At 43.4% G+C, this 25798-nt stretch overlaps 1 protein-coding gene across 2 annotated transcripts in view; it reads left to right on the forward strand.

Annotated features, from left to right (window-relative positions):
- WWP2 (WW domain containing E3 ubiquitin protein ligase 2) overlaps positions 1-25798 on the forward strand; it is a 127210-nt gene that overhangs the window by 34584 nt on the left and 66828 nt on the right. For both annotated transcript variants that reach the window (XM_036750360.1, XM_036750361.1), the window contains exons 6-7: positions 1389-1485; positions 21563-21687. In XM_036750360.1, coding sequence (XP_036606255.1) covers positions 1389-1485; positions 21563-21687 — 222 coding nt within the window. The remainder of the gene's footprint in view (positions 1-1388; positions 1486-21562; positions 21688-25798) is intronic.

Raw genomic sequence — 25798 nt, forward strand, 5'->3', positions numbered from 1 at the left:
TCCCATTATTCAGAGTTGATAAGGAGGTTCATTTAGTCTAGCATGAATTTGGATCCTTTGGATCCAGAAAGAAATTATTTCATGAAGTCTGAAATGGATTAGCTTTCCTCCTATTTCGCTTACTATCTTGTTGCATGAAGTATGACCTTAGAGCTTTCTACCTCCCAGAGAGGCTCTCTAGGTTAAAGGAGACAAGATCGGTATTCTGACTCTCAGATAAGGAGGCAGAACATGGTGACAGTGAGGACAGAGAGACAGACATGTTCCACAACTAGACCTTCATTCATGGGGCTGGAAGGTTCCTGCACTGGAGCAGGCAAGGAGACTCTGCAGAAAAGGGCCAAGGGAGACCGGCAAGACAGCTTTAGGGACACTTTGGGTCCGAAGACCAGGGTCTTAGTAATTTTCTTCTCGGGTTCTCTTACACACTTTCTCACTTTCCGTGACCTTGAAATTAATTTCTATTTAAGAGGCCAAGATCTGTTAAGGTCCTCCATCTCAGTGTGGTCTTCTCCAGCCTGGGGGTGGGAGGCAGGGGTCAGCGGAGCACAAGAGGAACCTCCCAAGGGGATGGCTTCAAGCTCTCTGTGATGGAGAATGGCTCTGGTGGCCATGGCCCCATCAGGGTAGTGACTTTTTCAGCCACAGCAATTCTTAAAGACCATTTACTGAGTTGCCAGGAGGTTTCATTCTGTGTCAATGGAAGGACTACTCACCCCTGGGAAATCACAGATCCTCGAAGTATCTAAAGTAAGCACAAGACCTTATAATGAGAGGATGCTAGAGCTGGAAGGGACCTCAGAAATCACATCCCTCAGCTTATAAGTGAGGAAATTGGGACCGAGGATCATGGATTAGAACTAGGACTTTAGAGGCCATCAGGCGAGTCCAGCTCCTTTTTACAGAGAAGGAAATGGGCATAGAGAGGTGGGTTCTTGCTCAGGGTCCTGCAGCTGTTAAGTGTCTGAGACAGCATTTGAACTCAGGGCAGCACTCTGCCACTCCACCATCATGCCACCAAGGTTCCTCCTGAGACTTCCTAGGAGGGCCTAGAGTAAAATAGCTCCAACATTGGATCTTTTCCTAAGATTTTTGTTTGTAGCCCCCATTTCATGTTAGTAGAGTCAAGTATCATCCATCTTTCTCCCCTTGTTTCTTTCTTCATGGGTTCTCTCTCCCAGTGGCTATAGCATGCTAGGTGCTTTGTCTTCCAACATAGGGCAGATACCTTTATTCTTTAATCTTCCATTGGTGGTCACTGCTGTCCCAACCAGAGTTCTGTCAGCCATTGCGGGGGGGGGGGGGGGGGGGGGGGAACGGTGCTAGCTGTGTTTCAGAGACTGAGTGTCTAATCTTTCTGTTCTCTTTGTGTGGATTTCCCCATTCAGGAGCACAGCTACCTGGGAGGGAGCCCAGTGGGACAGCTCCTGCGACTGAGGCACGGCACCAACCACCCAGCACAAACTGCTTTGGAGGTAGATCCAGGTACGGCTTTCTTAGCCCTAAGCATCTGTAGCACCCAAAGTAGAGGAGATTTTTGGCATTATTGAAAGATGTTGGGAAGTAGTTAAGAGAATTTATAGAGGAAAGCTTTCAGAAATTCCCAGTAATGTTAAGAACTGGGGCTTTTTCCAGTAGTTCAGAAGTGAGAGTAGACCGTGGGCTCTTTGGAAAGGCAGGAGTTTAGGCTCGTTGGTAGGGGTGGTTGGCAAAGTTGATTGCCCTGAGTGACCAAATTTGGGAAAGGGGGAGGAGGAGATCTCGACTCTGCCCTTTCTTCCATCAGGTGCCTTTGTTGCACTGCCCCTTTTAGGACCCACATACATAACCCTTGGAGTCTGTGTCGTTGCTCCCATCATAAATGACTGCATTTTATTTAGTGTAATTCCCATTCTATCCTTGTGTTAATCATGAAAGAGCATTCCCATGGCAACAATTATTGGGCAGGGAAGAGCTGTTATGACTGCATTGATGCTAGAGCATGGGGGTGGGGACTGCCCTGACCTGTTTATTACTGTGTACAAAGTCTCCAGGCACTTTAAGGAAAAAAGCCATCTCACAGCAGCAGTCTGGTGTGCTCCTCAGGGAGCAGCTGATGAATTGATTGGTAAAGTCCCCATTAGTCGTGGTAAATTTGGGCAAAATTTTCCTGAGGCAGAAATGCCAAGAAGCAGCGGGCTTTAAAAAGCAAAAATAATGATTGCTTGTGTCTGTGTGACTTCCAGGGAACAGGCATGGCCTTTGGCAATTCCAATCTGGATCATCTCAGCATACCACTGTGGACTAGGCTGGTTTTATGGGTTGATGAGTTGATGTGATTTGACATTTCTATAGTTTGAGAAGAGGGTGGGAAGGGAAGACTGGGTATTTGGCTTGCTTATGTATGTTCTCATTAAAGGCATCCTTTTCTTTTATTCCTTGGGTGACATGAGATAAACTGCTCTGTAGAGATTGTAAAGGGATGGGGCAGTTGCCGTGCTTAGCCATGATCTGTTAGACAGCTTTTTAAAAGTCTGAATAGATAATCTGATTTCGAAGCACTGAGATGAATGGTGCCATTAGCAGATCTTATGTCAGCTAAAGGAGCTAATTGGCATCCAGAATGGGAAACACTGGATCTGATCTCAGGCTAAAGTGGTGACTAGCTGTTTGGGAGAGAGGGGCAGCTTTACCATCTCACTCGTTGACAATGTTGGTTCTTTCTTATCTCTAGCCACAAGTATTTTGGAGTTCCAATTGGTTTAGAAAGCTTTCTTTGTAGTTGAGGTAGCTAATGCTCCTGTTTAGTTCAAGGACTGGAGGGGAGCTGTCAGAATGCCTTGAACATATTTGGATTTACATATCTGACCTTTGCCCACAGAATTTCTCTGACTGATTTGGGGGAAGACACACACATACATTCTTTCTCTATACTGTTAACTTGTTAAAAGTTAAGTTAAAACATCCACTGGACTCTACCACAGAGATGGTTCTATTTTGCATGTTATAGATGGTCAGTAAATAATGATTGCTTCATGATGGGCAAAATCATTTCAATATCCACTGTGAAGCCCCATATGGGTTTTTTGCAGGTGGCCAGACTACCGTATTGTATGACTAGTAGCAACATTTTTCCATAAGTAAGCCTCTGAAATCCTTGGATGATGCCCTTGTGATCTGGGCATTCTGTGAGTATACATGGTGGCTGCTGCCATCTCACAGAAAACCATTTTGGAGATGCTGCTCGTTGGGTAGTATTTCTGAGCCTGTCAGCTCCCCCACATTTTATAATTGCTGCCCCATGTGATAGCTTCAGGAGCTTGAGACAGGGTGAATTATTGCTCAGGGGGACCTTGAATTTAATATGGATAACCATGGGAGGAGAAGGAATCCACCTTCTACCTTTTCAATGATGGCACTTTGCTCTCTTGCCCCTGGAGCATAGTGAAAGATTAGCTTCTGTACTCGACCTCCTAGACTAAATATTTAGTTCTCACTGTCTGAGGGGCAGGTTTTTCTGGGACTTAAATCATGCCAGGCTCCCTGAAGAGACTGAAATACAGATGCCTAGCCAGCTCTAGTGTCCTTTCCTTCTCCTCTCCCATGCTTTATTCAGTGTCATAAGAGCTAATCCACTTAAGCTCTGATTGGATTTGGTCTTAGTGTCCTCAGGATCACTTTGGCCTGAGATCATCAGGCTACTGCTAGCTCCTGCCTACTAAGCTAGGACTCAGAGCTTTGTTTCCAAGTGGGATTATCTCCGATTTCCCCAAACTCTGTGCATGAAATGTCTTAATCGATTCTGATTTCCCATGAGGGGGCCAATGCAGAGGGGTCCCAGCAACATACTGGGCTTGAATTGTTTTGGGAACAGGCTCAGAGTTGACAATCAGTGGAGGTATTTTGTTACTTAGAAGATAGCCATTTCTCAATCTTAGGAAGCCGGAGAGGGGACGTTTGGGAGAAATTGTTGCCTATAGGTACCCCCAGTGCTCCCCTCCCAAATTAAGACATATAAATTATAGAATTGAGGACTCTCCAGGCCCACTAATAGTTAATATGTTCATTTTGGTTTATCTAGGAGAAACACATTGCAGCAGCCCCGAAGTGATGCTTTATGGCCAGCGTAGGATTGTAGCTTTACGGCCGAAAGGGGCCTCAGAAGCCAAATAGTCCAGCTAGTCAGCTCCTTCCTTTTACAGATAAAGAAACTGAGGTCCTCAAAGGTAAAGTGGACCATCAGAGTCACCCATGGGAGGTAAGCCCAGGTGCTCTGACCCTAAATCCAGCTTTCTTGCTACAGCCTCACAGTTTGTCATCCACTTCCCCAAATTTGCATGTAGACAGTCCTATTGAATTTATAAATGCATTTTGGGTGAGGCACAGCTACTCTGGTAAAATATCTCTACTGGGAGTTGGGTAAATGAATTTTGAGCAAAAATTGAGGAGTATGGAAACTGACACGGTACTTGTCATGCCCCTCAGTTAGCCCTAAGTGTTTCATGTCTTTGGTAAGCTGATAAAATTCAATTCTATAACTATCCATTAAAGGCAAAGGTGGGGGAGTTGGAAATTAGTAGGTTTCCCCTCCTTGGAGGTCTTCATGTAGGAGCTGGGTGATTGACCATGTGTTGAGGGGCTGCTTGTTCAGGGGTGGGGTGGGCAGGATCGCTGCAGAGGCCCCCTCTAACTCTCCACGGTGGGGCTGCTCTGAAAGAGCCTTTGTCTTCAGAGCAATTTACTTTCTTAGGAGAAGCCCTATGTATCGATTACATAATAATACAAGGTCCTATTTGATCAGGGCCCTTAAAGGCAGTAATTTAAGAGTTTAGAGAAAGGACAAAAAGTGTGGGTTTTGGAGTATTTGGGGAAAACTTTCTGGAGGAGGGACAAGGATATAAGCTGGTGAAGCTTTTCATAGACACACAATAGTTCAAAATCACATCTGAGGATAGCTGAGGAGAGCCAATGAAACACATCTGGAGGGAGAGGGGAAATTATCCAAATATAGCCTAAGCTTATCCTGGCAATCTTCTTCAAAGTTGCTGTGACATTAGAAAATGAGTGTGGAATTCTAGGCTTTGGAGTGGAAAGCCACTGTGTTGGGGCCCTTTCATTAGTGGCTGAATTCTCAGCTACTTGAGATTTACTTCCATTACCGTGTGAAATAATCAGTTGACCAGTTACTAAAGATTTTCTTTCCCCTCCTTTGTAGGCCCATGGCCATCTTGGGGGCAGGGAGTTAAGTTGTAAGGGAATTCAGGGGAGTAAAATTATCTCTGCAAATCAGTTCAGCTCTGCATTTGCCCAGGTGTCTTCTGACTGAGTTAAATGATTCCTTAGCACAACACCCTTTTGAATCCCAGCGACCATCCACACCATACATCTCCCTCTCTTGAGGGAGACTTGTAGGAGTCATGGAAGCTGGTAAAATTGGGATTGCTGAGTTCAATCTCCACTGCCAAAGGTATTTTCATTAATAGGCCTGAAAGTATGTGGAGGGTCCCTTGGTTAAGATATTATTGTGGATTTTTGTCATTTACCACATATCACTTTTTCCCTTTCTGTTTCTAGTTTGATGAAAATATATCAAGTATACTGACTGAATCACTTTGTCTGTAGTAAGCTCGGAGGATATGATGGACTTGTAATATTCTAGACTTGAACAAAGCCCCAAAGACATATGGAGTCTTCTAAATAATTGGCCAACTGTGTCTGCAGACTGCCTGCCCCAGAATGGAAAGGAAAATAAACTAAAGCTGGGTGTGAGCCCACTGGGAATAAATCAAAGGAAGGCAGAAGGGGAGGGGTGGTATGAGCAGGAAAAGAGGAAAGGAACAGATGGGAGCCACGCCTCTGCATACGGGACCCAGTCTCTCGTCCTTTCATGGACTGCTTGTCTCCTCTCCTTGACCTGGGATGGAAGTAGCCAAAGCCACTATGTTGGGAATATCTATTACTTAGAGTTGATGGGATACACGGTTAGCATGAAGTGGAATTTGTCATCTGTTTATATTTTCTATATGGTGGTTCCTATTTTTTATGCATGTTCTGTAAAAGCCTTGTTTTTATCATTGGGGACTAACAAAGTATACGAAGAGAAGTGAATATATGTAACATGGTAGAGACAGCAGGGGTGCCAGCTACACTGGCCTATGTGCTGTTCCTCACCCAGGCAACACCCATCTTTGTGCCTTGGCACAAACCATCCCCCATGCCTGAGTTGTTCTCCCTCTTCATCTCTGTCTCTTAGCTTCCCTGGCTTCCTTCAGGACTTAGCTCAAATTCTACCTTGTGCAAGAAGACCTTTTCTTGAATCCCCCTAGTTGCAAGTGCCTTCCCCTCTCAGCTTACCTTCCATCTACTCTGTCTGTCCTCCTGTGTGTACCTCATCATTTCCATGTGCTTTCCCACATTTGAATGTGTATTCCTTCAGGGCAGGGTCCATGGTTTTGCCTTCTTTGTGGCCGCCGTGCTCAGCGCAGTGCTTGCCATATAGTGAACACTTGATAAATGCTTGTCAGTTGATGACATATCTCATATTTTGGTTTTGTTCTGATCTGAGCAGTTGTCATCTATGGGATGAGACTAAAAATGTTGGAAATGAATCTCTTTCTATTTTTTGAAAGTAAGGCTTCCAGCCATTGTGGGGTTTGCTTCATCCATTCATTTGACAGCTATCTGTGGAGTTTGGTGTTGGGCACCATTCAGGGTGCAAAGCGTAGAAAAGAATCTCTCTCTTTGAAGAACTTTACTCTGGAGGAGATGAGACATGCAGCCATAAATATCTGTAACACAAGTCAGCATTTTGTAATCCAGCCTCTCACCTGGGTTTGGGATATATCATTTGATGCAGTAGCAGTGTGTGGGGGGGTGTCACAACCAAAATGACTCAATGACATTAGTGATCCTATCAGTAAGAATTTATTTCTGATCATGAGTAGTAAATGAAGGAAGGATCTAGGCCATAGTAAGCTGTGTGAAAGGGACATCCCATTTAAGGAATGAGAGGGAACCTTTCTTCCCGTCTCAACGTAATGATCTGTATCTAGGTTCTGTAGTATGGAATTTTCATCACTAGAAAGTTATAGATAAGAGATAAAGAGATAAAGGCATTGAAGGAATATTTTATTAAATCATGTGTGGGCAGTGACTAAACTAGAGCTTATGACAGCCTAGAAAAATAGTAGGCCAATGAGAACGTCAAGGAAGGATACTCTTTTTAAGGAGGGCGGAGTTTGTAAGTGATCTAGTGTGGGGTGATACTTTTCACTATATTGGACTGTATCAGAACTTAGCTCCTGGGACCTTATCCTCCGCCATGACTGTGTACAGGGATGGTCATACCTTTGATGCTGCTGTCACTTCCAAGTGTTCCACTTCCGTGTTCAAGAATCCTGACGTTCCTCAGACTCTTCTTTTGGCCCTCATCATAACCTAGTCTAGGCCCTTCACTCCTCAGTGCTTTTCAGGATGATTATTTCTGCTTTGGCCACAGTCTTCTCTCTTGCAGGTCTTGACTGTAGTGGATCAAGTCAGCTGCACACTCTCCTTTGCTCGCTTGTCCTGTTGCTTCTCCTGCCCTGCCAAGCCGCAGTCCTGGTTTACTCCCACCCTCCATCTTCTTTGCTCTCATTTACATGCTTGTTGAATAGAGTTAAACAAATTCACACAGCCGCGCCGACTGGTCCATTACAGATTGGTTTTCTTGTTCAGTCTTTCGGTCATGTCCGACTCAGAGATACCGGAGTGGTTTGCCGTTTCCTTCTCTGGCTCATTTTACAGATGAGGTAACTGAGGGTTAAGTGATTTGCCCAGGCTCATACAACCAGTAAATGTCTGAGGCCAGCTTTAAACTCAGGTCTTCCTGACCTTAGGCCTGGTGCTGTATTTACTAAGCCACCTAGCTGCCCCTGCAGATTTGTTATCTAATATCCACTAGACCCTCCCTGTAGCAAGACCATCCTTCTACTTCTTAAATGATTCTCTACCCCACTCACCAAAGCAGCTGTTCCAGACATTCTCTTCTCTCGTTAAGCCCCTCAGACCATACTACCCCTCCCCATCACTTACTTGGGTGAGTGCTAAAAAAACCTCAAGCCATTCTGAGCTCCCTTTTCTCCCCTTACGACATCACCCCCACTATTTCCTCAATTTGCTACAACCTCTGATGAGGTAGGTGGCTCTTCCCTTTGCCAGGGGCAGTTGTGCCCTTGATCCCAGGCCCTCTCATCTCCTTTAGCAGATTGGTCCCTTTGCCAGCCCTTCTCTCTCTAATCTTCAGTTTGTCCCTGTCTACACGTTCCTCCCTGCTGCTTACATACCCCTTTCTTCCCATCCTCATAAGCCCTTTCTGAAGCTTACTATCCCCAGCTGTGATCCATCCTCTCCTCAGTATCCTGGAAGAAGCCATTCACATTTTGTGCTTCCACTTCCTCTTCCCTCATTCTCTTCTAACGCTTCTGCAGTCCGACTTCTTACCTCATCACTCAAATGGAACTGTTGTTTCGAAAGTTAACAATGATCTCAGCAAGCTTGCCAAGTTTATGGCGTTTTCTCACTCCTCACCCTTTTTAAAGTCTCTCTAGCATCTGGCGCTGCTGGCCTCCTGAGACTCCTTCTGGATTCTCTCTCCCTCTGGGTTTTCATGATATTCTTCTCTCTGGGTTCCCTTGCCATCCCTCTGAGTGCTCTATTTATCTTTATCTTCATCTGTGTCACACTGCCAGCTGTGGGTCTCGGACCTGTGTTTTCTCTCTATATTCTCGCTTGGACATCTCATCAGTTCCCAGGGCTTCATTTATCATCTCTGTGCAGATGACTTTGAGATCTAGATATCCAGCTCTCTCCTGAGCTCCAGTCAGTTCATGAACATTTATTAAGTGCTTGCTATGTATGAGGCACCTTGCTAAGAGCCTAGGATCAAATTAAAGGCCGAATTCTATATCACCAACTGCCTCCTGAGTATTTCGAACTAGGTATCTTGTAGGCATCTTAAATTCAATACAGCCAAAGCAAAAATCATCATTTTTTCTTTCTTCCAGAAAACCCAGTTATTTATTTAACATTCATTTAAAAAACTTGAGTTCCAAATTCTCTCCTTCCCTCCCACCCCCCCACACCTATTGTAAAGGCAAGAAATGTGATACCAATCATACATGTTAAATCATGCAAAACGTATTTCCATGTTAGCCATGTCGCAAAAAAAAAAACCCAAAACAAAACAACCCGCTAAGAAAAACAAAGAAAATGAAAAAATTATGCTTCAATTTGAATTCAGCTCCATCAGTTCTTTCTCTAGAGATGGATAGCATTTTTCATTGTAAGACCTTTGGAATTATCTTGAATCATTATATTGATCAGAATAGCGAAGTCTTTCACAATTGATCATTGTGCAATATTGTTGTTACTGTATATAGTGTTCTCCTGGTTCTGCTTGCGTCATTTTGTATCCGTTCATATATCTGAAACCATCCTGATCATCATTTCTTAAAACACAACAGTATTCCATCACAATCATATACCACAATTTGTTCAGCCATTCCACAACTGATGGGCATCCCCTCAGTTTCTAATTCTTTGCCACCATGAAATTATCTTTTCCTGAAAACCCTCCCCTCTTCTAAACTTCCTTTCTGTGGTGAGGGTTCCACCATCCTTCCAGTCACCTGGTTCATATCTTTGGGGTCATATTTGGCTCTTCACTAATAATAACATAACATCTCTTGTATATGTTCTTTTCTCTCTCCTCATATAGCTGCATCCTTAGGTCAGACCCTTGTTACCTCTCCTTTGTACTCTTGCAATAGTCTCCTAATTGTTCTTCCTGCCTCACCTCTACCTACTTTAATCCATTCACACAGCTGCCCAAGTGATTTTCTTAAAGGTCAGGTCTGCTCCTGTCACCTGGGGGTGGGGGGTGGTGTGTGACATGATAAACTCTGATGGTTCCCTTTCACTTCTAGAATCAAATGCGTGTGTGACCTTGAGGAAGCCAAGGAAGCCTTCTGCTTTAGGAAAATCCATTTGACAGCTGAGTGGAGGTTGGGCTTGAGGAAGGAAGACCAGCCAGCAGGCTGTTATTTTATCAGCCTAGGGGAGAGAGGCCAAGGGCCTACACCAGCATGGTGGCAGTGTCAGGAGAGAAGGTGGGCATATGTGAGCTGTTATGGAGGTAGAAATAAGAGAGACTGAGGAGTAGAGGGTGACCTCTGTTTTGAATGTGGACGACTGGGAAGTTATTGGTACTCTAGACAGAAATTGGGAAATTAGGAAGAGGCAAGAGATTGGGGGAAAAGATGAGTTCAGTTTTGGACATGTTGAGTTGAAGATTCAGTCCATGAGGCATTCAATTTGAGATGTCCGCTAGACACCTGGAGATAGGAGGCTAAAAGGGGCGGGCTTAAGGCTAATAATAGATCTAAGAAGAGAGGGAGCAGCCATGGGCTAGATGGTCTCTAAGAGACTGAACTCTAAAAACATGAATGCAGTGACATGGCAGGTTGTTTATACTGATCTTAAGTATATTTCCAAATTTATGGATTACCTATACATGGTCTGGTGACAGTTTAGTTTTTTAGTTTTCAAAGCTTAAGAAAGACATCTAACATTTTCAAAAGAGAAACTATTATCCTTGGAATACAAGTATCTTTTAGTTTGTGATATATGCTTTGCCTTGACTCCTAGCTTTGTATATTTTCCTGAATCAGATTTTGATTGTAGGTACACTTGCTAGATTGCATTGCCTGGCTAGTTTGAATATTGTAGATAACAAGGTAGTTTTTTTTTCTTAGTTGAACATAATACATTTATAGGACCAAAAATCTAGAGCCATAAGGAATTTCGAAGGCCATCTAGTCCAGCCCCATCATTTTACATGTGAGGAATATGAAGGCCATTGAGTGTTGAGAAATTTGGCCAAGTCATGCAGGTAGTAAGCGGAAGAGGCAGAATTTGAACTCAGACCCCCAGACTCTAGAGTCAGCTCTCTTTAGGCTAGGAGATAACTTGGTTTTGTCAACAGTGATGTTGCTTATTACCCTGTTTTGTAATTACCCTGACTGTCTTAATGATCATGGCATGTAGATTATCATATTCATTGTGAGTTTTCTTTGTGTTCCCCCCCTTTTTTTTAACCAGAATTACTGGCTGTTTTCCATTAGTATTGAGAGTTTTCACATAACATTTCAGATATTACATTCATTAACACTAACAAAATACTCCTGACTTACAACTTTTTACATTTTATCCTAAGAAGCTAATTTCCTTTTTTTCTGATTATTGCATACTGGAGCTTCTCAATGAATTAATCAGCCAAATGAGCATTTGTTAACTATATAGTAGTAAATTAATTAAACAGCAAATTAAATAAATAATGAAGCAAATAGGTAACGTGCCTACTCTGTCGCCAGGCACTGTGCTAGATTTTGGGGATATAAAGAAAGGCCAAAAAAAAATCCCTCACCTGATCCTTCCATCCCTCCATCATCCTATTTCTCTTCTGTCCTTTGTGGCTAACCTCCTGGAAAAGACAATCTATAATAGGTGCTGCCACTTTCTTCTCCCTTCTTCTTAACCCCTTACAAGCTGGCTTCTGACCTTATTCCACGGAAATTGCTCCCTCCAGAGTTACTAACGATCTTAGTTGCCAAATACTCAATCCTTATTCTCCTTTGACTTCTCTGCAGCCTTTGACACTGTTGATCACTCTCTCCTTCTTGATACACTTCTTCTCTCTAGGTTTTCTGGACACTCTTCTCTCCTGGTTCTCCCTCCTACCTATCTAACTGCTTTTTCTCTGTCTTTCTTGCTGGACCATCATCCAAACCACACCCTCTAACCATAGGTGTCTCACAGGGTTCTGCCCTGGGACCTCTTTTCTTCTCCCTCCACACTCCTTCACTTGATCTCATCAGCTCCCATGGATTTAATGACCACTTCTGTACTGATGACTAGAAATCAACTTATCTTGCCTCAGTCTCTTTGCTGACCTCTAGTCTCACATCTCTAAATGCCTTTCAGACATCTCAGACTGGATGTCCACTAGACATCTTAAACTCAAAAACCGAACTCATTGTCTTTCCCCCAAACCCTCTCCCCCTCCCTCCTATCTTCCTTATGAGTGTAGAAGGTGACATCATCCTCCCACCCCTCAGGCTCACAGTCTAGGCATCATCCTGGACTCCTCACTATCTCCTCACCCCTTCATACTCAAGCTCTTGCCAAGGCCTTTTGATTTCACCTTTGTACCCTCTCTTCTCCAACACTTCCCCCATTCTGGTGCAGTCCCTCATCGAGAGTCTGCCTGCTTCAAGTTCCTTCCCACTCTAATTCATCCTCCGTTCAACCACTACAGTGATTTTCCTAAAGCACGGATCTGATCATGTCACCCTCCTACTCAGTGAACTCCAGTGTCTCCCTGTTTTCTCCAGGATCGAATACAAAATGTTCTGTTTGACATTCAAAGCCTTTCATAACCTCGCTCCCTCCTCCCTTTTCAGTCTGCTTATACCTTTCTCTCCCAAAATGTACTCTTTGATCCAGCGACACTAGCCTTGCTCTTCTACCTACAGGACTCTCTCTCTCTCGGTTCTGGGCATTTTGTCTGGCTCTTCCCCAGGCCCAGAATGTTCTCCCTCCTCCACTCCGACTACTGACTGGTTTCCTTTAAGTCCCAACTAAAATCCCACCTTCTATAGGATGCCTTGCCTAGCCTTTCTTAATTCCAGTGCCTTTTCTCTGCTAATTATTTCCTATTTTTCTTGTGTGTATGGCTTGCTTTGTGTATATTTGTTTGCATGTTGTCCCCCCCCCCCCACATACATTGTAAGCTCCTTGAGGGGAGCTTTTGCCTCTTTTTGTATCCTCAGCACAATGCCTGGCACATAGTAGGCACTTAATAATTACTTGCCCATTGATTGTAAAATAGTCCCTGTCCTCAGGGAGTTCACATTCTAATAGGGTGAATACAACATGCAAACAACTGTATGAACGAGTTATACAGGATGAATTTGGATGTCATTAGCATCAAAGAAGACTACATTTTTCTGTTTTCCATCTCTGGAATAACTGCAGGACTGGCTTCCCTCATGGGCTTGCCTTCCTTTTGCCCTGCCTTTCTCCTAGGGAGCTGGTGCAATTTTAGATTTTGCTGATAATTTTGCTAATAGTGTGTGGAATTTTGCAGCCAGCTGTGTGCATCCTTCACTGACTCCTCCCTTGAAGGCTTTTGTGTTGGCCCCTTTTGGGGTTCGTATTTCTGCTGTCACTTGGGTGTACTTTGTGATTTGAAATAACCTTCTGGAATCCAGTTCTTACTGAGTGGGGACTCCCGTTGATGGCTCTTCTTACGTGGGGAGGCAGCCAAATTGTAATGAGGCAAACTCTTATTTTTTTTTCAAATTTATTTTGTATTCATGTCATAGAATTTGCATTTGTTTTTACTGGTATCAAGAACTTAGGGGAATCCTTACAGATTATTTCTGCATATTCCTACTTGGGAAGGAGCACCAGTCCTTTCTTCTAGGTCTGGTTTAAGTTTTCTTTCCATCCCTTCATTTGCCAGAGCAGAAATGGGATATGGCTGAGAAGTCCCCATCCTGCTCCATGTTCTTGGGCATCTTGGCCCTCTTGGTATGCTCTCCAAATCCTGTATACAGGCTGTGCTTTATTGCAGCTCAGCCTAAAGGCCTTTGGAGGCTGGATTGGCATCCAGTTGAACACATCCATGTTCAGATTTCAAACCCTCCTGTCTCAGCTTTTTTGTCACTGTGGTTGGTGTTTTTGTTTTGAACTTTTTCTCTTGACTGACACACTCTGAATCTAATCTAAATTTTCCCTTTGCAAATTGAAAGTTAGCTTTGGAATCAGAGACAAGCAGCTATGTCAGAATGTCAGTGTTGCTCGCTTGCACCTAAGAATACTCTCTTGGCTTCTGGGTAGTCAGTCATCCCTCTCTCCTACCACCCAGGGCTCTTCAGCCACATAGAGCTGTAGATTTTGACCCAAGATCATTTTCTCCACCAGTGAAATGCTGTGTTCTCCCCAGAGACAGTTACTGGGGTTTCAGAGAGCAGGATTTCATGACAAAAGGCAGGAAGAGGCATATCCCATTGAAACTACAGTAGAAAATGGTGACCCAGTGAGTTTGGATTGAGGCTGCTAAGGCTTTGGGTTTGTACCCTGGGCAGTTTACTTAAAAAGGTAGTCTTTTCTCTGACTACATGTTGATTAAGCATAATCTGTGCTTCCCATGTTGAATCATTTAATAATAATAATGATAGCACCTACAGTGTACCAGGCACAATGCCAAAAGCCTGCCTGTGCCATAGTTATTTTTTCATTTGCCTTGACTCTCATAGCTTGGATGTGTTGAAAAGCATAGCTAGTGCCGTGAGTGTGGTACACTGCACAGATCTTCAGACTTTTTCAGTGTATTGATTAGTTTTGCTGATTTCCACCCCCCTCCTTTTAAAAATTTTTGGCCTTAAAATATTGTTAGTTATATGGAATGGTTCTCTGTGAAAGGGTGGGGTGGGGGTGGGGGGAGATACCAGGGAAAATTATGATGATGTAAAAAGAGATCAATAAAAACTTATTTTTAAAAAAAGAAAAAGAAAAGCATAGCTAACAAATCATGATGCCAAACAGAATTCCATTGTATTTGTAGATGAACTCTGGCCACTTTAATATGTGGGTGTGGGTGGAAAGACTTCTGGGTGGTGATTTTCTTCCCTGGACTTTGATAGTAAGGAATAATGATACATGAGGGCAGGACTTGCTCTCCTGGGAGACATACATTTGTCCCTTTTGCTCTAAATATAGCATTGATTCTGACCTTTGTGGTTTTGGGGGCAAGAAAACAGTAGGAGAGGCTGCAGAACCAGCAGTGCTTCAGAAACTCCTTGGCAGGGGGGCGGCACTGATTCAGTTGGCTGACACTCTGGTCCCTTTAGCTGCTGTGCCTTTCATAAGTAGGCCCTGGGTTTAGGGGCCTACTTAAGATTCTGTGTGGCCCCATTTAGGCTCCTGGGGGCCTTAGTGTTGCTGAATTTCCCTGGAGAGGCATCTGAAAACCAGGATGAAGCATTTTTGGGGGCCCACTGAAAGTTTTGAAAACCAGGCTCTTTCCCACCCTTGGCTGCTAGAGGTTCTGAACTCTTACCCTAACACATGCTGTGCCCTATCACAAAATAAAGACATGTTCTGGGGAGTATGGGACTCAGGATTAGAAATGTGTTCACTCTTAAAAAGTTTTCTAAAAATTCTGTTTTTGCATATTTCCCTTCTTTCACTCCCCTCCCAAGTTTAGTGTTCTAGGGGACTGCCCTCTCCCATTTTACCTACTCCTGGGCTTGGCATGTAATGGCCTAGACCAGCAGACCAGAAGTGTCAAACTGAGACAGGAATAGGGGCCATGGATCCAAACCCTAAAGTTATAGACTGGCGTCAGTTTAAAATGTATGTTATCTCTGTTTTATTGTAATTTTATTTATTTCGTTCAGTATTTCCAATTACATTTTAATCTGGTTCAGACTGCATTCGGGATGGTTGAGGCTGTGTGTGACACCTCTGGTCTAGATAACATTTAGCATTTGTATCTCCTTCCTTACCCGGTGTCTCTGCGGCTTCTCAGTGCTCTTCTGCTTTTCTCTTTGTCTCTACTTAGAGGCAGCTGATGGCTCAGCGAATAGAGTCCCAAATAGCAGGGCCTGGAGTCATGAAGATCCGAGTTCAAATTTGACCTCAGACACTTACTAGGTGTGTGACCCTGGACAAGTCACTTAAGTCTCTGTTTGCTTCGGTTTCTTCACCTGTAAAATGGAGCTAACAAAAGCTTAGGATTGTTGTGAGGATCCCATGAGAGAATATTTGTAGGAAAGTGTTTAGTGCAGATCCTGGCACGTAGTAGGCCTGATTCCTGTTTATGGACAGCACTGGCCTGGATACTGCCTCGTGTGGGGCTGCAAGGGATGAACGGGGCAGAAGTCTCAGAGACTTTACTGCTTCTCCCGTTTGCTGCTGCATGGGGGAGTGATGTTCAAACTGGGGAGGTAGAGATGCTCTCAAGATGTAGCATTGTTTGTGTAGCAGAGCTTTGCCTCCTGGCAGGCTTCAGGGCTAGGCTGAGGTGGAGGCTGCCCTTACTTCAAAGAATTAGCACCCAGCAAATCCATAACAGAATCAGATCTTTGGGTTATGTGTATGTTCCATCATTCAGTCTTCACATAAAACATTTCTCTATTTTTTGTACCATCTGCTTATGCATTGCTTTAATTGATGGGGGAAAATGATGTGAGAATGGGGAAGGAGGAGAGAATCAATGTTTACACAATACCTACTATGTGCCAGGCATTGTGATAAGTGGTTTTTTCCCCCAAAATATTATCTCATTTTATCCTCACAACAACCCTTTGAGGTAGGAAACTGGAGCAAATAGAGTGACTTGCCCAGGGTCACACATCTAGTAAGTGTGGGAAGCCTTTTGAGTGCTGGGCTCATCACCCTCTTGTCTCTTACCCCTTCCCTTTCCCTTTTCTTGTCTTTGAATGACATTATCTTCTGGGGCTTTAGGTGTGGAAACATAACATTTGATGGTTGTCTAAGTTGGGGATTTGCAATGCTTCTCTAAGCCTTTTTCCTCAGTCTGTATGGTCATCATAAGTCTATGAGCTGTTTTCAGTCTCTGCCTCTTTTTGCCTCTTTTACTTTTCTGCTTCAGTTGTACACAGTTCCTTCGTAGAGCTTGTATAGAAATCTGCTACAACCCAGTCAGGGCTGGCTCCCAGAGCTGCCTCTCTTGGGGGCCCTGGTAGGAGTCTAGAGGGCACAGCACACCTTGGCGTTTTGTTTGGGATGGAAGCAAATCATGAGTCACAGAATGTGCTGCTCTCTCTGTTCAAGATATCTCCAAGCCATTTACTATTGAGACTTGTTCTCATGGGCTTAGGGCTAGAACTGAAGTAGTGAATCTATTTTTCCCTGAACTGGGGCTATCTTGCCTGGCCCTTTTCCCAAGGCTGGTGGAGAGGTTGGCTCATTCTTATGCAGTGTCAGTGTTGCTGGCTTAGGTTTTGTGTGACTTTGAAGCTGAGTTTTTTGGTTCTGGAAATCAGCCTTGCCAGATATGATTGCTCTACAGCCCTGATTGGAGCCAGAAAGCTGCATCCTTTGTCTTCCTGAAACTTGCCAGTGGGCTGGACAAACATTTATTTTTACCTTGTCTGTCATTTGTGAGGTTGGCAGTCTAGAGTCAGGGTGTGGAAAGGAGTCATAAATTATGACTGGGATGTCTGGAATGGGCCTAATTTAACTCTGGATTGCTCTTTTTTCCTCTCATTCCCCCCCCCCCCCCACCTTGCCGTCCCCAGCCCATGTCCAACCTGCACTTTACTGGTGAGCTTGGTATGGGGAGGAATGGGACCCTCTCTTGCATTTTTACTTCTCTGCATGGAAGAAGTGGTATCTTCTGTCCCCACTTCCCATTTTTTCCTTGCTTCTATTTTAAGTGCCTCTTTTCCCTCTGGGCCTGTCTTTCTGGAACTTGGCTTGGCCCCACTGAAATTTGTTTCCATGCTGCTATTAAAAGACAATGCACAGTTAAGAGGACTTGTAGGAGAGAGAGAGAGGCAGGACTTGAGAGCGCAGCCAGATCATTTGGGCCTAATAACTCTTTGGGACTGACTGGTCAGTTAGAGGTTTATGATTATAGGACAAGTGGGATTTGGGCAACTTTTGTGTGTCTTTGAGAGTTTTAGCTTCTGTGTTGGGCATATTTTGAATGGAGGCACAGAATCAGCGTTAGTTCTGTCTTCTGCAGATATTATTGGATCAAAGACTGAGCAGGTTAGGGGAGACTTTATGATGCTGGGCAACTTTGGGACTTCCCTCTTAGACCCCTCAGACAAGTTTTCTTGTCTATAAACGAGGGGGTTGAACCTCTTAAGGTTATTTCCAGGAGGAAATAGATGTGATCTATGCCAACCCTCTCATTTCATAGATGGAGAGAATCAAGGCCCGGAGGGGTAAGTGACTTGTTCAGAATCAAGAAGGTTATGGGTAGCAGAAGGCGTATTCAAAACCCCAAATCCAGCGCACCTCACGTTGTCGTCCAAATCCTGATAGCACTAGATTTGTTATTAGGGATTCACCACAGCACTTAGCATATAGTAAATGTGAAGCTTAACATCCAAAAAACTAAGATCTTGGTAGCTGGTCTCATCACTTCTGGCAAATAGAGGTAGAAGAAATGGTGGCAGTGTCAGATTTTATAGTCTTGGGTTCCAAGATCACTGCAGATGCCGACTGCAGCCATGAAATTAAAAGATGCCTGCTCCTTAGAAAGAAAGCTATGGCAGACCTGGATAGCATGCTAAAAAGCAGACATCGCCTTGTTGACAGAGGTCCATAAAGTCAAAGCTATGGTTTTTCCAATAGCAATGGATGGCTGTGAGACTTGCACTATAAGGAAAGGTGAGTGCTGTAGTATTGACACTTTTGAATTGTGGTTCTGGAGAAGACTTTTGAGAGTCCCTTGGACAGCGAGGAGATCCAGTCAGTCAATACTTAAAGAAATTAATTCAGACTATTCACTGGAAGGTCAGTTACTGAAGCTGAAGCTTAAATACTTTGGCCACATAATGAGAAGATGGGACTTACTGAAAAAAAAAACAACAAAACTCTGATGTTGGGAAAGATTGAAGATAAAAGGAAAAGGGATGGCAGAGAATGAGATGGATAATAGTAGCATGGAAAAAGTGAACATGAGCTTGGATAGGCTTTGAGAGATAGTGGAGAATAAAAGGGCCAGTGTGCTGTGGTCCCTGGGATCACAAAGAGATGGATACAACTGAACAACAACAACAAAAGCTTTTTGGTTGGTTTTTCCATTTCCACCATCTTTTACCTGAGTAAATGAATAAACTTCGTAGTTGTCTGATCATCCTTGACTTTGTCATATTCATTTGTTGCCTCTCTTGGCATTCTCTTCATCTACAGTTGACCCACTGAGATAGCTGAGGGACCACTGGATGAGAGTAACTGTCTTGATTATGAAATCAGCATTTTTTAAAGAGAAGGACTTTAGATAGGAAAATGTCTGCCTCTGTTTAGGGATCAGAATTCCGATTTCAGATCTGGGCACTCTGCAAAGTGAGCTTGAGTTCTTGTGGCCAGAGACAGTACTGACTACATATGGGATTTGGCTGAGTTGGATATCGATATTCAGACTGGTCCTGGGTTGCCAAGGAGACTAAATAACTTTTCTCCCACTCCAAAATGGGGGATCAAGCCAGGTTTGAGGTTGCTGGCAGAGTCTACATTCAGTTGTCTGTGATGAAAGCCTAGCTCATCCCCAAACCCACCACTGCAGTTTGCTGTGATGCTTTTTTGTGTGTGTGGGCTGTGATGGTTTCAGCATTGAGGCCAGGTTCTAATCAAGATAGAGCTCCATCGTTAAGGTTTGATCAAAGTCTTTAGTGAAGGAAGCTGAGCTAAACAGAACATTCTTCCCAACTCTCTAGTTATTTTCTTCTGGTTGTTTTATTTTAAATTTAATATTGGAGTAAAAAGTTAGAAACCTCAGATTTAGGGGAAGGAAGGAATCTGGGGAGGGGTACAGGGGTGAGGCTGTGATCTATCCAAAATGGTCCCAGCTGCTTTTGGTTTTCTTGGGGGGGGTGGGGGCAAGGGTGGAGGGGGTAGGGAGGAGAGGAGAATAATGCAGGCCCTCCTCCATTATACTGTGGAGGCTAAGCTGCTGTCATTAGTGGTTAAATGCTTCTTAAACTCTTCTCTCTTGCCTTTGACCACACACCCTTTCGTGGAAGGGAGAAGAGTCAGGGAGTGAGGATGGTAATGGACCCCACCCAGTTGTCATGCCCTGGTAGGGGACAAGGAGTCCAGTACTGGAAGTAATTATAGGCTTGTCCAAGCCCGTGGGTGTGACAGGGCTGATGGGGCAGACTCTCTGTTGCCTCAGCAGCTCTTCTGTGCTCAAGCCCTCTCAGCCTTTTTCTGAGGGCTGCACACAGGATGAATAATTGGAGAGGGTTTTGCCCTTTTAAGGGGATTCTTGGCTGGAACAAACCTGGTAGCGACTAACTTGGTCTCCCCCAGCCATCCCCTCCCCCCACTCTACTGTAGATGTTAAAGACAAAGCTTTCATTTTGGAATGCCGTCTGGGTCGCCCTGCTCGCAATGTTTGCGCCTGGCTGAAGGTGTGCTAAAAGGCTCAGTGATGTTAAACATTTCTTCCCGTGAGGGCAGAGAGGGACTTGAAGATTTTTATTTTGTTTGACTGAGGTCCTTTGGCAGCTTTGACATATGGAATTTAGGAAATTGAGTTTAAAAAAGTCCACATTAAACTTTTATTTCCACAGATCAGACATCCGCCTTTCCCATTTTCAACAGTCTTGTCTTTTGTAAGCATTCAGGACATTCTTCTGCTCAACTCTAGGCCAAGAAACCCTATTTCTTCATGGTATTCTCATTAAAGAAGGTGGTTCATATGATGATATTCAGTTCCTTTTTTATACCTTCTCCCTAATTAAAAACAAATCCCAGGTTTCACCAGTAGTTGTCAGCTGTCGCTTGTTTGTACTCCCAGTTGAGGGTCCTCTTCTCAGAGAAACTTGGGTCGATAACTTTATTTGAAACAGTTTTATGTGCTGGGCTAAGATTTGAGTTCAGCCAACAACTCCATTGTGGGCTCATCTTGTCAGAGGGGGCAAGCAGGCCATCCTCTGAATCTGGAAAATGGGGGTCTTTGTCACCAAGACGTATTTATAAAACATCTCAATATAGAAAGTAAATACCCTGAAGGAAGTCAGTTCAGATGCTCTGTAAGACAATTGAACCGTGAGGTTGGATGTTCTCAGCGCATGCATGTAGGACAGCTAGAAATGGTACAGCCTAATTGTTCCGTCTTCTCTGAGGGATTTTACTGACAGATCCTTCTGTTTTCTTTAGGACAGAGGACTGTTTCTCCCTATTTCCTGGGACAAGTTGTTAAAGTTCTTTTAGTCAATATTTCTGTACTAAATGTAGATTTGGTCTTACAGCATTTACTTCTCATAGCCCTTTGGCTTCCTATCTGTTAAAAAGCACATACAGGGAGATAATGTGTCTATTGATGGATAATTGATTAGCCCCTAGCTTTGTGCTCCTTCTTCCACCACCAGCGTGAGAGACCTAGAAGTTGGAGAACGGAGATCTTTATACAGCCTCTAGGTCAGCTAGGATTAACAGCTGGCCCATCCAACATCATGTTGTGTTCTAGGATATATATGACTTTTGGTCAAGGGAATAATTAACTCTCGTTTTGGCAATTGAAGCAAAGGACTTGAAATATATATATCTATATAGATCTAACCAATATTTTGATTGATAAAGAAACTCTTCTGTGTCTCCTTTTGTGGGTTGTCTTAATAGTCTGCAGGGGTCACCGGGGGTCTTGATTTAAAAGGCCTTTGATAAAAGCACATGGTTACAATAAATGGGGTACGGAAAAGAAAACAGTTTCTTCCAATGGCAGATGCCTCTTTCTCATAATGGCTCACATCTCTTTTATACTTTGATTCCCAAGGACACACAGACATCCTGTAGGACCAACCAGAGCCACAGCAAATGTTGAACAGAGCCCCAATAGCAGGAATCGGCACCGGCAACCAGCCAAGAGTCAGAACCATAGTGGCTTGGCCAATGGGACAGGTGAGTTGTAGCATATGATAATTTACACTGACAGTTGTTTCAGGATGTTCTTAGGAATCCAGCTCTGGCATGAGCCAGTGATAAGAAAAAGAGATGAAACAGAATTATTGAGTACTTCAGGGTAAGAAGGTGGTCTGGTGCTGAAGGAGAAGGATGAATCAATTCATTCTTCTCTTGACTTGCCTTCTTTCCAATTCTTACTCTGCCCAGGCCTTACCTGTGATAAATGGCTTTCTTTGTTATTTCATTTCATCATTAAGACATCGGTCAAAGGAGGTTTTTCTTTGTACAGAAACATAAAGATTTGATTTTTCTAATAATTTGTACCTTCTTGTTTCCTTGGGAATAACCTTTTAATAGCTGTCCCAAATTTTCTTAAATTGAATGGGAATCACCAGTTTTAGAATAAGGATTAAGTAATATTCAACTCAAGAAATATTTATTAATTAATAAATGTCCTATTTACATGGTACTTTTTTGGGTCCTAAGACTACAAAGATATAAACAAAACCATCTCTCCCATTAAGAAGTTTATATCCTATTTGCATGCCAGGCTCACGAGTTTGTCTTTGCTCAAAATGATAGATTGGAGAAGATACCTGGGATGTTGAAATGATTCAGGATACAGATGAGGGGCAAGACCAGTTTGCACTGATTCTTGATAATCCGTTTTCAGAGAACTGAATTTTTCCTATTTGCAAAAATCCTTATTAGTACAAACAGAGAAAGCTTGTATTCTGCCTTTGGGCATGGCCATTTGCAAGTGGTGAGAGACCTAAGCAAATGCCGACTAATTCTTGTTCCTTCCTCATCCTTGGTTTTATCGTGACAGTAAAGTATTTGGCAGATTTCTTCCTGCTGTTCTTTTGGAAAACATGGATGCCGTAGAGACATGGGCTAGAAGATGCGTCATTGAGGCAGATTAAGAACAAGGTGCTTAGTGGGGTGCAGCCAGAGTAGATTTGTTCTTGTGAGGACCTCTCTGGGGAAACGCCATGGGTGTTAACCCTGTGCTGGGCTTGACCTGTGCTGTTTAACATTTGATCATTGATCAAGGCTTATTGAACTTTGAGGTGACGTAAATCTAATGTTAGGTGACAGGATCAAGATTCAAAAAGACCTTGATAGGCTCTGTTTAATAGGGGAGAAACGTAAAGTATTACCCTTTGGTTCTGAAAGTCAGCCTTATAGGGACAAGGTGATGTACCAGGAAGCAGTTCATCTGGAGAAGATGCAGGTGTTTTGTTGCAGGATTCATAAGAGAGGCCCGGTGTTCAGTCATGGGGAATTGATAGTCCCACTGTGCTCTTCTGTAGTCAGATCCCATCTGAAATATTCAGTTCTGGGTCTTAAGCTTTGAGAAGAACATTAATAGTCTAGAAAGTGTCCAGAGGAGAGTAGCCAGAATTGTGGAGGGCCTTGAGTTTGTGCTGTATGAGGATCAGTTGAAGGCATTGAGAATGTTTAGCTTGGAGAAGAGAAGACATGATAGTTGTTTTCAGTTATTTAGATTAAGCTTCTGTTTGGCTCCATGCCTTGCCAAACCCAACCCTAGGTTTCTCTCCCCATCCACCTTCTCTACTTCTTCTGGAAGGTTGATAAAAAGTACTAGGTGAAATTACACATCTATGCTGACTGGGTCCACTACAGATTTATATTATTTGATTTCAGTTGGGCTCTTGCTGCTACACAGTAATCTTCATAGACTTTCCAAGTTGACTCTATGTTATGGTCCCCATAGTGGCTATTTCACATTTTATCTTCTGCCCTCAAGCATTTTGTACCACTCCTCTCCTCTCCCTTTGACCAAGAGACCTTTACTTCCTCACAGAGAAAGTAAAGGCTATCTTTTTTGGACAGTCTCTTCTTCCTTCAAAACTTCTCTGTGTCATCCCTTATTGTGTCTTCCTCTGCTGTTATTTCTGAGGAAGAGATGGCACTTCTTGTCAAGACCAAGTCCATCTGTCTTGGCTCCTCCAGAAACCTCCTCCATCAATCATTCCCTCATTCTCCCCCCATCTTCCTTCTCTCCTCATTTGCTGGTTCTTTCTTTCTGTCTCTCCTCATTCCGGTGTTGCCAAAAATATCATCCTAGAGCACAGGTCTGACAGTGTCACTCTTCCAGTAAAGTTTGTTGTGGTTTCCTATTGCTTCTCTGATAAAGTACAAATTCCTTAACTTGGCATTTGAAGTCCTTCGCATTTAGAGCCTGGCTCCAGACTTATTTGGCATTATTTACCTCACCTCCTATGTTCCTGCCAAACTGGCCTAGAATTTGTGTTTGCCATCCTTTGAAATTGGCATTCTATCTTCTCCCCCTCTGTTATTGTGATTGTGGGTTTCTTATCTGGAACGTTCTCCCTTATAACTTCTGCCTCTTGTGATTCAATCCTTAGATTCTTTTAAGGGAGACATCTTTGATGGGAAGCAGTGATCCCTTGCTGACAAATCCAATGTCCTTTTCTCAATCCTCATTTTTCTTGATCTCTCTGCAGTCCTTTGACACTGTTGATCACTCTCTCTTTGGATACCCTCTTCTCTCTAGGTCTTTGGGCCACCACTCTCTGATTCTTTTCCTACCTATCTGACCACTCCTTCTCTGTTTCCTTTGCTGGATCCTCCTCCAGATAATGCTCTCTTAACTGTAGGTAACCCTTCTGGTTCTGTCCTGGCCCCTCTTCTTTTCTTCTTCTGTAGTACTTGGTGATCTCATTAGCTCCAGCGGATTTAATTGTCATCTCTCTGCAAATGCCCCATCTCGATGTTGACCTACACTCTAGCATCTCTAGCTGCCTTTCAGATATTTTGAACTGAATATCCAGAAGACATCTTAAACTCAATATATCCAAAATGGAATTCATTATCTTTGTTCCTAAACCCTTCCCCCTTCCTGTCTTCCCTATTCCTGGAGAGAGCAACCTAGGAGTAATCATGGATTCCTTATTCTCTTTTACACTCCGCCCCCCACCCCCAAACACATCCAAGGCCTGTTGATCTCACCTTTGCAACATCCCTTGAATATGCCCCCTTCTCTCTTCTGACATTGCCACCACTCAAGTGCAGGCCTTTATCGCCTGGCTCCTGGATTCTTACAATAGCCTGCTGGTGGGTCTGTCTGCCATAAGTCTCTCCACTTCAATGTATCCTCCATTCTGTCACCAAAGTGATTTTCCTAAAGCACAGATCTTAAATAAACTGCAGTGGCTTCCTGTTGCCTCCAGGATCATGTACAAAATACTTGCCTTCAAAGCACTTTACATCTTAGCCCCCTCCTATCTTTCGAATCTTCCTGTACTTTGATCGATTTTAAGTAGAGCTGTCTTCCTCCTCAAATCATCATACATTTACTTAACTCATTTCTTGTTGTATCCCTTATAGGATATAAACTCCTTGAAGGCAAGAATTGTTTTCATTTTCCTTTTATACCTAAAGTGTTTTTTATTTATTGGCCACCTTATTAAATGTTCAGTGAATGCAAGCATTACATACAAATGATGCATACACTGTATGAAATTAGACTAAAAGTTGTTGTCCTTGCCCCAAGAAATATTATAGTATTATAGCCAAGACAGATAGCAGGGAGCCAGAATCTCTCCAGCCACCGATCCCTGCTTTTGAAAAGTTTCAAGGTGGTTGTCTTAATGGTTTGACTGCTCCAACTGACATTGTCCCCTAAAAACCATCAGCAACATAGGGCCCTTCTATTTTTCCTTCCCTCTCTTTCTCCTTTCTTGCTGTCCTTCCTTGGTTCCTTTTTATTTCTCCTCTCTCACAATTCACCCAATAGAAAGACAGGATTTTCCTTTAAATCACTCTAACTTTTTATGATCTCCCTACTAACCTATGTCTATGTTGTTTTTGTATCCAAAGAATAACAGCTGTATTGCCACTTCTTTCTTCTTTGTAGTTTTCTCGTGGTTGCTTGTGAACAGAAAGGATTTGGAGGGCTACACATAGGGAGCCCTCATCTGGGCCAATCTGCTGAAGATTGAGCTGGGAAGGAAGACTTCTAGGGTAAAGTGGTATTTCCACACCTCCAGGAAATACTTCCTGCTGTGAAGACACCACATACAGAAGATACTCTTTAAGGGAACCCTTTTCACTGAATTGT

The sequence above is a fragment of the Trichosurus vulpecula genome, chromosome 3 (genome assembly GCF_011100635.1).
Source record: "Trichosurus vulpecula isolate mTriVul1 chromosome 3, mTriVul1.pri, whole genome shotgun sequence".
In the NCBI taxonomy this organism is placed as follows: domain Eukaryota; kingdom Metazoa; phylum Chordata; class Mammalia; order Diprotodontia; family Phalangeridae; genus Trichosurus; species Trichosurus vulpecula.